This window comes from Leucopleurus acutus (assembly GCF_964270905.1).
Source record: "Leucopleurus acutus genome assembly, chromosome: 11".
In the NCBI taxonomy this organism is placed as follows: domain Eukaryota; kingdom Metazoa; phylum Chordata; class Mammalia; order Artiodactyla; family Delphinidae; genus Leucopleurus; species Leucopleurus acutus.
The window spans coordinates 59,360,676-59,373,163 of NC_139152.1; the positions used below are offsets into that span (position 1 = coordinate 59,360,676).

Sequence of the window (12,488 nt, forward strand, 5' to 3'; positions counted from 1 at the left end):
GACAGCCTCTTCAATAAGTGGTGCTGGGAAAACTGGACAGCTACATGTAAAAAATGAAATTAGAACACTCCCTAACACCATACACAAAAATAAGCTCAAAATGGATTAAAGACCTAAATATAAGGCCAGACACTATAAAACTCTTAGAGGAAAACATAGGCAGAACACTCTATGACGTAAGTCACAGCAAGGTCCTTTTTGACCCATCTCCTATAGAAATGGAAATAAAAAAAAATAAACGGGACCTAATGAAACTTGAAAGCTTTTGCACAGCAAAGGAAACCATAAACAAGACAAAAAGACAACCCTCAGAATGCGAGAAAATATTTGCAAATGAAGCAACTGCCAAAGGCTTAATCTCCAAAATATACAAGCAGCTCATGCAGCTCGATATCAAAAAAACAAACAGCCCAATCCAAAAATGGGCAGAAGACCTAATTAGACATTTCTCCAAAGAAGATATACAGATTGCCAACAAACACATGAAAAGATGCCCAACATTACGAATCATTAGAGAAATGTAAATCTAAACTGCAATGAAGTATCACCTCACACCAGTCAGAATGGCCATCATCAAAAAATCTACAAAGAATAAATGCTGGAGAGGGTGTGGAGAAAAGGGAACCCTCTTGGACTGTTGGTGGGAATGTAAATTGATACAGCCACTATGGAGAACACTATGGAGGTTCCTTAAAAAACTAAAAATAGAAGAATCATATGACCCAGCAATCCCACTACTGGGCATATACCCTGAGAAAACCATAATTCAAGAAAAGTCATGTACCACAATGTTCATTGCAGCACTATTTACAATAGCCAGTATATGGAAGCAACCTAAGTGTTCGTCAACAGAGCAATGGATAAAGAAGATGTGGCACATATATACAATGGAATATTACTCAGCCATAAAAAGAAACGAAGTTGAGTTATTTGTAGTGAAGTGGATGGACCTAGTGTCTGTCATACATAGTGATGTAAGTCAGAATGAGAAAAAAAATACCATATGCTAACACATATATATGGAATCTAAAGAAAAAGTGGTTCTGAAGAATTTATGGACAGGACAGGAATAAATAAGCAGATGTAGAGAATGCACTTGAGGACACCAGGAGGTGGAAGAGTAAGCTGGGACGAGTGCGAGAGTGGCATGGACATATATACACTACCAAATGTAAAATAGATTGCTAATGGGAAGCAGCCGCATAGCACAGGGAGATCAGCTCAGTGCTTTGTGACCACCTAGAGGGGTGGGATAGGGAGGGTGGGAGGGAGACACAAGAGGGAGGGAATATGGGGATATATGTATATGTGTAGCTGATTTACTTTGTTATACAGCAGAAACTAACACACCTTTGTAAAGCAAATATACTCCAATAAAGATGTTTAAAAAAATGTTAGGACAGATAAGACTTAAAATAAAAGGGAAATTGATGCTGCAAATTCGAAGTAAACATTAAAAATGGCATAATGGTATAACGCTTTCCTTAAATATTAGCTCATATGAAAGTTACAAGCCTAAAAGAGCGCATATTTTTTAGTCCCCTCTTTACAAATGAGAAAATTAAGGCTTGAGAAATAACTTGCTGAAAGTGTCTTAGGAGCTTGATTTTCTTTTCTAAGTTTATTTACAACACACACACACACACACACACACACAAGCTTTTAATACTTTGCTAGGTTACTTTGCAGATCTGTCAATTTTGACACTTTGCCACTGGGTACACAGGAATGGTTCTCTATAATCTCTACAGAGCATTATCTAATTTTATTCTCACAAGAGTCCAGTGAGAAAACTAGTATGTGTTATTATACCTGAATTTGTTTCACACTGTTACCCTTGTTACCCTGGTTCACTTTTTTATGTGTTTTAAATTCTGATTGTTCTGCAACCAACCAACACTGAGTAGAAAGATCTGATATCCTTTCTCTTTTTATTCCAAAAGGAAGGATAAAATATAAAGATATAAAATACTATAAAATGACAACTACTTTTTGCCTTGATATAATCTAAGTCTTGTGCCATTTTGGATATATTCTAAATATAAATTTTAATTGTTATTACGAACACTTGAAATATAACTTCCATACTTTTTATTATGGTACTCATCACATACTGTACCTCATTAGGCTATTGAAAAAGATCTCTTTAAAATTCATTGCTTGCCGTTAGTTAATTTGAAGAACATTTTAGAGATATAATTAAGTAGAAAGAAAAAGGTATTTAAAAATCTATTAGAAAACTTTTCAGGGAATCATTTCTCCAAAGGTTTCATTTATAACCAAGGTGTAAAAATATTCAGGAACAGTAATAACCTTCAGGTTTTAGTTATTAATTTAACAATAGAATACTAAACAACAATAGATGCTTGCCTTTTTTTCTTCTCAGACTAGACGGTATAGGGATTGTTGTCCTATTTTAGTTGGTCTCTATTCTACCTATACATTGTTGAATTCAAAAGTTCAAAAAACTAGAACCAAGTGCATCACATGAAGTTAAGTTATGCCATCTATCTAAAATGTCAGGAGGAAGTAACTTTAAAAAACAGATTTAATATCATAGAAATCGATGCCCATTTCAAAATTGTAAAAAGTTTAATCATGTGTTCATATATTAAACCCAAACCTTTAATATTGTAATTTCTTTAAATAATAATCACTTCTTAGATGAAAATGATTAAACTTGTTCTTAACCTATGTGAATTCAATAACAATTTAAATATGTTTTGCTATAAAAATCTTATTCCTGAAGACAATGTTAGGGTTGCTCAAGGGAAACAGTATCCTCAATATTTCAATCAATTTTTCTTCAGTGAATTCAGACATGATTAACTAAAATCTCTCTTTATGAGGACTTGTTTTTTAAATGCCATTTTTTAGATTATTGTTTTTTATTTTTACATCTGTAAAATTGGGTGACATTCTAAAGCTTCACAGAAATTGTGTGGATAAATACATTAAATTTTTAAAAAACCTGCAGATATAAAGTATCAGAAACTTGGGAAGCTATAAATATTTTAGAGCAATATCTGACAGATTTATTTTCCTAAGTACCACAGATTAAGCTGGGTAAAATTTCAAACTAAGAAAACTATCCCCTTCTGCCATTGAATCATAGAATTAGAAGGGGCCTTAAATGCCATTACTTGGGCTTTAGGTTATAAGTTCTACTGAGGACAAAAGACGATCAGTGGCATAAGTTCAAACATTTATATATAGGAAAATTTTACAAGAAGTTTTCGTACTCCTTTTATAATTCTTGTTTCCCAAGTTATTTCCCCCTTTTTCAAATTAATATAAGAATATGAAAATGTATACAGTATCATATACAATAAGAACGTTATACCATCTTGTATCAACAGAGTATGCGTGGTAAAAAGGGCACGGAAGTCAGGATACCTGAGATGCACTATCTCAGACAATTCAATTAACCTGTCTGAGCCTCATTTCTTTATCTGTTCTAACACATACTGTTAATAAAGGTGTCAAGAAGTTGAAGTGCTCTTTGAAACATTAAAGATTAGATGTTTATGTTTAGTATACATTTATGTTTAAGTATTTTTTTACTGTATTTCTGAAAGTTGATAATATGTAACATGTGTTGGTTACATTAGCCCACCCCATTCTAGACGTGAACAATTAATGATCTCTAACATTCATTCATTAATTTTTGTGGTATAACCTCTTCTTGTATGGCTTTTACTTAAGAGAAAGTACTCTGTAAATTCAGCGCTTAAGAAAAGTAAAAATAAAATTTGTTTTGTTGTCTGATGTGTAAAAACTTGGATAATAGAGTGAGAATTAGAGGTTGTGCCTCTTACTCAGAGCTGACATGAATGGTTTCCATGATGCATTGTGTGGTTTTGAGTCACTGTGGAAATTAGATAGACCTGTGTGTGTGTGTATAAAATATGAATTTTAAGTAAACTTCATACATTATGCAACTTCTATGAAGCATGAGTCCTGAGGGTAGCAGCAACAAAATAATTAGAATTGTAAACTATGGTTCTGGGAAGTCAATAAAGGCTGCCATTAAAAGTGAATGAGTTCTCTATCTGTATCATATTTGAAGGGGTTAAATATGTAAGTTATAAGATTACTTTTACTGGCTTCCTTTAATTGAATTAACCAGCGAATATAATCAAGTTACCATTTTCCAAAGTGATTTCAATAAGCAGAATTTATTATCTTTGTTCTAATTATATATAGAAATATTAGAGTCTTAAATAAATGAGGTTCCTTTTTCCAACATTATTGATGATGCTGGAAAGTCTGTTATTTATTAGCACATCCCAAGAAAGCACAAGGAAAAGGGTAAGAAATAACAGTGACTTTCAAATAAATGAGCCCTATTATTTTAATCACTTTCTTGCTGAATAAAATAAGTAGAATGTGCACCTGAAGCCTTTTCCACAGATACATATACAATGTAACTGGAAGCCACATGAATACAGTAGTAGATTTCTTGGTTACATTTATCTTGAGAAAGAAAATTATATATACATAACAGGGTTTTATCAAGAGTAATAATGAGTAAGCTACTAAAGGTTTTCTAGCAAATTCTAGCTATAGTGATTAATTGACTAAAGAGTAGATTTCAATTAGGTATTTAGGATGGTGTCCTCTTTTAATTATTGGTACTGTGATATCTGGTATTAAGAAAACATACTTCACTCTATTTTAACCCTTAAAATTGCAAATCTCTCTTACCCCCTAAAATGCTGTTTTCAGAACACCACAGAATAACTTCTTTGGACAAAGGAAGCTGGTTACTGGGGAACATCAATCAAACTGGCTATTTTAGAGTCAACTATGATTTAAGGAATTGGAGATTATTAATTGATCAATTAATCAGGAAACATGAGGTAAACTGGATTTACTCATCAAAGATCTGTTTTGACATATGAACATCTGCCATTTTAATCCTAAGTGATTCCATTTTTTTTTTTTTTTTTGGTTGCCCTCATAGGTTCTCTCTGTCAGTAACCGAGCAGGTTTGATCGACGATGCCTTCAGCCTAGCCAGGTATGTTTTCCTGTGGCTCTCCACAATAAAACTAATGCCCTTAAGACTTCCTCTATTAAGCTAAATAGTGTATATGTATTGAATAAGAAATCTTTTAAAAATAATTTCTGTCTCACACCCTTTGTGTTTGGATATGAATTACAATCAGTGTCCCAAATTCTTGGTCAATAGTAGCCATGGGGTATTTCTGAGTCAGGAAAAGCTTGATCAGTTTTTGCCACAAGTTCAATTTAACACTCAAGATTAATACTCTTTTTACAATTTCATTAATGAACTCTACAAAATGACCATTGTGCCATATTTAATTTTTGATGTAAAGTATCTTGAAGCATCGGCATTTTTTTTCATGACATATACTAGTATATCTTTTTTTTAATGTATTTTTGAATGTGATTCATTATGAAAATCTTGCGCTGCAAGACAGAAATAAATATTCTACTGGGTAAAGCTGTTCTGGACAAAATATATATCAATCTTGTAGCAGAAGTTATAGTACTAGTTATAGTAATATTTGTGTTATTTTCATAGTTAGATTTATAATGTTAAAAATCAGTTATTCTTTTGAATAGTCATTAAATAGCTATTCCTTTAAAGTAATGTTGATCGTAAACCCAAGCTATTTTACTCAATTTTGAGGCTAAATAGTAAAATAACTCAGTCCTTTTAATATTTTTTATTGTTCACATCGGTATAGTTTTAATTTTAATAATCTGATATTATGGGACAAAAATTTAGAAATGATAGAGGTGGAGAAAAGCCTGACAAGATAGTCATATGTGGAGATAAAGATTAAGTAAGATATGAAGACTTTGAAGAAAGCATTAGATATAACATGAAGATTATTTTGACATAGACGTTTAGAGAGTTAAGAAAGCCAGTAAGAGAGTGTACTTAATGTAACATTGCCCTGAGAGAGAAGCAAGCAAAAGAGAGCTATGTTAAGAGTTCCACAAGGAAAGGTTAGGGAACTAGAAGAGAACTAATATTACCAGTTAATTAAACACATAAATTTCCAGGCACTGTTCTGTTTTACATATAGTAATTTGTATAATTTTCACAACAACCTTATGAGATAAGCAGATCTGTATTATTATTATTATTCCCATTATATAGATGAGGAGACTGAGGGTTAGAGAAGTCAAGTAACTTACCTAAAGTCATATAGCTAGTAATTGACAGGGCCAGGGCTTCATATATATGCAGTAATAGAAGAGCCAGGTAATATAGGAAGATTGAGCGGATTTGAAGTGGTAGTTCATATGAATCCTTACGTGTTTGAAATGATGGTGAGAAAGCAAACAAGTAGTGATATCCTAAAGAGAGAGGGCAGATGGAAAGATGGAAATTGAAAGGATCTTTGACTCATCTGCATTAAATGATAGAAGCTATTTTTTAATGAAATATTTTAATTTTAGTAGATGATTTTTTTTTCCAAAATTAAATTCCTTGTTGTCTAATACAGAACATTGCTTTCAATAACAATTTTGGAAGACTTAAACATTTGAAGTAAACAATTTCATTATCATTTATACAAATTTACCAGGGGAATGTGCAAATTTCCTTGAATATATATTTAAATTTGTTCTATTGATCATGAGATAATTTTCCTATTAGCATGGAAGTAAATAAATACAAGATTAGATTTATTCTGCATTTACTTGGGAACACCCTGCAGTCACTTGGAGTTAAGGGTTATTCACATTTCAGTGTATTCTAGTAAATGTTTCAAAGTTTTGCTACCAACCTGTGTCAGTCTTCTTTCAGTTTCCTGAACACACCATGCTCCTTTTGGCTTCTTAATAGATAACAAACAGAAGAGTAGCAAATATTTATCAATATGTATGTTCCAGGTACTGTACTGAGGCTTTTATGAATGATTTTGTTCAGTCTTCTCAGTAAACCCATGGAGTGGGTGTGGTTACTGCAGCCATGTTATAGCTGAGTCGTGGAGGTTGAGAGGGGTTAAGTCTCTTAGCTAAGGGTGCACAGGTTTTAAGTGAGGGGTGGAGGGGTGACATTCAACTGCAGATAGTAGCACAGCAGCGCTTATGACCTCAGGTCAGGGTGACTGCCCATTATATGAAATTCCTTTCCACTCCCCTTGTCTGTTGGGAATATTGCTATTCACTTAAAAATAAAATTTCACTTGCACAGCCTTACCTGAAACCTGTCTGTCCTTCCCAGAAAGAATAAGGTGACATCCTGTGGATCTGTACTTTAGCAGTTGTCACCTTGTAGTTCAACTACTTTTCTGGGTCCCTGTGATTTTTGGGTGATCTTGAGGGCAGGGCCTTGTCTCATCCTTGTATTACTACTGCCTAACTTAATCTTTGGTACAGGATTATACCAATATATATTTGTTGAATGAATTGCTAATTAACTATTAATTATTCAAACTATAAACTTTCAGGCCCACTATCTTTTTGTGCAATTAAGTACACATATTCTAGGTATTTTTTATGGTTGTTTTTTAAATATATAAAAACCACATGAATGCATTCTAGTTGTAGTGATTAAAACGAGAGAGATAACAATGTGAAAATTTTCTTTTACTCCTTCCATGACATCCTATAGCTCTTACCCTCCCTCTTCACAGATAAAATTAATATTTGCTGTATATAAATCCAGCCTTTTTTTTTTTTTTTTTTTTGTGGTACGCGGGCCTCTCACTGTTGTGGCCTCTCCCGTTGCGGAGCACAGGCTCTGGACGCACAGGCTCAGCGGCCATGGCTCACAGGCCCAGCCGCTCTGTAGCATGTGGGATCTTCCCGGACCAGGGCACGAACCCGTGTCCCCTGCATCAGCAGGCGGACTCTCAACCACTGCGCCACCAGGGAAGCCCAAGTCCAGCCATTTTTAAACATTTCCATACAGTTTAATTTTTTTTACGTGAACAGAAATACATTCTGTTTTCTACTCATTTATAAAAATAAATCTGAGGAGCTTTATTCCAGTGTTGCTAAATCTTCATTATTATAATCAAGACTGCACTGAGTGTGCTTGAACAGTCTTTTGTCGCACATATACGTATTTTTATAGGATTGATTCCTGAAAGAGGAATTTTTGGTTTAAAGAGTATAAGATTTTTGATAAATATTACAAATTGTATTCCAAAGGGTTTCCCAGTAGAACCCTCCATCAGCCACAGTTTGGGGGCCCAGTGCCCCCAAACCCTTCATGATAATAAAGAGTATATACATCTTTTACATTTTTGACAGTATGGCAGCAAAAATAATTTTTTTGAAGCTGTTACAGAACTAGTTGAATTAACTTGTGCATCTTTTCATATACATCTGCCATGTGTATTTTGTTTTCTTCTGTGAATTGTTACCTAGTTAAAGGAAAAACAAAAGCCTAATAGAAGATGGGTGAGGTATTTTTCCTACCCTTTTCCTATATATTTTGGATTTTTTTGGATTTTACTCCTTTTTGTAGAAAACAATTTTACAGTATTTTCTCTCAACACTGTCATTTTTTTTTATACTTTGTGGTGTATTTCATCATCTCAAAGGCTTTTAATTTATATGTTAAATCATTCCTTTTGTAGCTTTCTGTTTCTTTGGTTCTGACTTCCATAGAAGACCTTCTCTATATGAACATTTTGAAAATATTTCATTTTTTATTTGAAAGCTATTTTGTTTTTGCATCTATCTCCTCACCCTTCCTTCTCTAATTAGTTTTTATGTATAGAATGGAAGAGTGGTCTAATTTTCTTTAACATTAATATATTTATAACCAATTATTTAATCCTATTTGTTTAAAGGACTTTCTTATTCATAGATTTGAAATGATACCTTTATCTTTATGAAAATGCTTATATTTTAGGGAATTGATTCAATTCTGTTTAACTGGGTCTCTGTTGTTTTTGGCACTAGTACCATGTTGCTCTGATTAGCTTTATAGTATGTTGTGGTTGACAACATTTTCTCTTGTTCTTGTTCAAAATCTTACGTGTTTTCTCTTAAGTATAGATTTTTAAATCAGTTTGACAAAGCCCATTAAAAATCCTGCTGCAGTTTTGACTGAATATGCATTGATTGGATTTATAAGTTAATTTTTAAAGAATTAACATATTTTCAAATGTGAGCTTTCCAATATCAAAACATGTTGTTTCTCCCCATTTTTTTAGGTCCCTAAGTCAAGCTCTGTAGCTTTATTTACATTGGTTCTGGAAATGTCATATTGTTTCCTCATTTTTTATGGTATACGCTTCTATAGGAAATGGCACTGCTTCTGCACTTAGATGCTCTAATTTTCATTACTTGTGTGTAAGGAATTAATCAATTGCCTCGCAAATATCATTGTGTTATGACTTGAACTTTGAAATTAGTGACTAAATGCCTAGATATTTTTTGTTGGGTGTTCATGTTTCTTGTTGGTTTTTGTTTTGATGAAGCATTGCTAGATTGAGAGATATAAAAATGAACAGATGCATTTCTTGTTTTCAATGAATTCATGGTCTAGCAGGGACAGTACACTGTAGACAATTAACTATATTCAGTATGTCAATACGATGAATAAAATATTATGCAAATGTTGTCATATAAAGAATTAATGTGGTCTAGAAAGATTATGGAGGACATCATATAGGAAATACCATCAGAAAAATGAAAGTTTGCCATGGAAATCTACTAAAGTTTTAAAAGTAATAAAATGAGAGCAGGAAAATGTGTAAACTAGAGGATGGATTTAGGGCAAGAGAACTGTTACCACAGTGATGCTCATGCAACAAATTGATTGAAACATAGATTTGAGAAGGAGTGGAATTGGCAGCTAGATAACGTAAGAACTCTTACTGAAGTTATTTATTAGCTTAATATGTAGTAGAAACTGGAAATTTGGAAGATGAGCTTTAGGAAGTATGATATCCACTGGATTTGGATATTTAAAGTCATTAACATGCTCTGAGTATGATTTTAAAAAGCTATAAAAGTGTGTAGAGCTGGATTGTGGAACTATGTGGTATTTTGTTTGAAAATAATCAAAATACGTGAAAATTGTTTGGAACATTTGTTCATATGTAAGAGTTCCAGAGATAAATCATCATCACCATCATCATCACCACCTTTGCCCTGGGCAGTTACTGCATTGATTTACTTATTTAGTCACCAGTTTCCTGGAAAATTCAATTATGTATTGTAGAACACATGCCAGATTATTGCATTATTAATGTCATAACATATATTTTTAGCTTGCATAGCATATTTAAAAAATTCTGTTACAGGCTATTCCATTAAGGAGCCAATCACCTAAAAAAGCCTAACTAGGACAGAATCTTACAACTTAGTTTGCAAATTTTGTTAAGAAATAAGATAGCAGTTATATCTTCTAAAGTATTAGTGTTTTATTAACAATAAGCACAAGAACCTGTACCTGGAGATTATGAATGTCACACTTAGAAGTGCTCTAAGTACTGGTGAGCTGTCATCAGTAGTAGTTAATACATTTTTGAAGACGGTATAAGTTAAAAAATTAATAAATACATTTTTATCAACTTGTTTCTGAATTTATAAATCTGCGATATGTTAGGAGAACTGGAAATTCAGTATGTGAGCCAGTGAAAATATAATGGCTCATGAAGAAGCAGACTAAGAGAATACCTCAAACCTACCCTCATGCATTGTTTTTGTTTCTGGGCTTTAGTTTCAGGACTGATAGCAGCATTGTTAAAACTGCCTTAACAATGTTTGCAAGCTGATTGGTACTAACCTGCTCCTTGTGAGACTTCCTCTGTCATAGTTTTTATTAGAAATTCTGTCTTCTGGATGGCTCTCCTGTACCTTGTTTAAAGTTTCCCCTGCCAAACATGTGTTCATTACTTCTTTGCTCATTGCAGAAAATAGGAGCGTTATGTACCTAAAAAGCAACTTCATATTGAACTGGGCTAGAGGAAGAGTAGCTTTTCCTGTGTTGATGGCTGGACGTTTAAATTGTAATGTGTTGACCTTTTGTAGGGGACATTGAGAAGGAATGACTTAGAAACCTTTTATGAGAAATACCTTGGCAGACTGGACATGTTGTCCTGATTTCCCCACTCGGTTATGGAGATAACAGGACTGCTTCACTTCACCTGAACATGGCTATGCAAAACCTGATTAAGAATCCTGGATCCCTCTGACATTGTCTACTGCTTTATAAATTCTGATTTCAAAAAGGATATTTAGTTTCAGAATTCTTTCCTCAATTCCTGCCTTTTTCTTTTTTGAAAGTGCTATATAATCTCAGTATAAACATTTTTCTTCCTTAGCTGTGTTTTATAATGGAATCATAAGAGTTATTAATAATAGAATACTGGGAATACTGATTAAAATGGATTTTATATTGTACTCACTGGGCAGGGAGAGAAGGGTGATTCTTCAGCTGTTTATATTAGAATCATTTGGGAGAAGTAACCATGTGTAGATTATGTTCTTATTTATCTTTTGTTAAGCCACTAGAATGTGTGTGCAAAAGGATTACAATTAAATACTTATGAAATCCTGAAAGTGATAAAATTGTTTATTGCAAAACAAGATTTATTGTTAGCAATATGCTTCCAATCTTCTGCCATTGACCAAAGGCTATTTAAAATTAGCTTGTAGTTATGCTTTGGGACTTTCTGGCCAGGGCAGATCTTTCCATGCTCTGAATAGTGACTCATAATGAGTTCATGCAGGAGATTTGTGGCCATCCCTAAGAGATCACAATATTTCTCACATCTCTGAGGCTGGGGATTTAATTACTTGTCTTTATCAGCTAACATTCCTCTTGAGATACACAAAAAAAGTCACCTTGAAGCCCTCTCATTTCATACCTTTCTGCATGCAGTTACTTAAAAATTCATATCCAAAAGGCCTCCAAATTGGTCTTAGTTTACGCAACACTTTGTCACAGTAAATGTTGAAAATAGTTTGAAAGCATTTTCAGGACATTTACTATAATGAGCTGGGAGTCTTCAGCTTTCTTTCTTTGACTACCCAGTAAAAGGCTAGAGTAGATTCCTGAATTTTCAAGCCACACTGTTCCTAGAGGGGTAGCCGGTTTGCTCAAGGTTAAAGAGTGAGGTAACATGTTCATTTGAGCTATCTTTAGAAACCTTTTGAGGGTGGAGTCACAGATGTTGTCCTTGAGATAAGGATTTAGGGGAGAGCTACCATACATTCCAGGTACTTCTGAGAAGTTCAAACCTCCTGGGGCATAAGGGCAGGCCTGTGGCTCTTGAGGACGACAAACTTTCTTAGAGACATTTCAATTGTACTGCATTAAATCAAAAGCAAATTTGTAACCTTCCAGTGCAAAATTTGTGTTTCAGCTCTGTAGGTGAAAATGTTTTAATATTAATGTCTGATGTCTGAGAGTGCTGAGTAGAAAGTAGAAGAGAGATATTTCGACATCCTTCTTTAGGTTTGATCCATTTTCATAACAGCCTGCACTCGAGTTACAAAAGTGTGGGTGATGTTTGTAGCTTACATGGATTTGCGTAAGCC

General features: G+C 33.6%; 1 protein-coding gene across 1 annotated transcript in view; it reads left to right on the forward strand.

Moving 5' to 3' along the window:
- TRHDE (thyrotropin releasing hormone degrading enzyme) overlaps window positions 1–12,488 on the forward strand; it is a gene marked incomplete at its 5' end in the record, with an annotated part of 412,544 nt that overhangs the window by 326,644 nt on the left and 73,412 nt on the right. Inside the window, 2 exons of the mRNA XM_082849811.1 lie at window positions 4,729–4,862; window positions 4,967–5,022. Of these exons, the coding sequence (XP_082705937.1) occupies window positions 4,729–4,862; window positions 4,967–5,022 (190 nt within the window). The remainder of the gene's footprint in view (window positions 1–4,728; window positions 4,863–4,966; window positions 5,023–12,488) is intronic.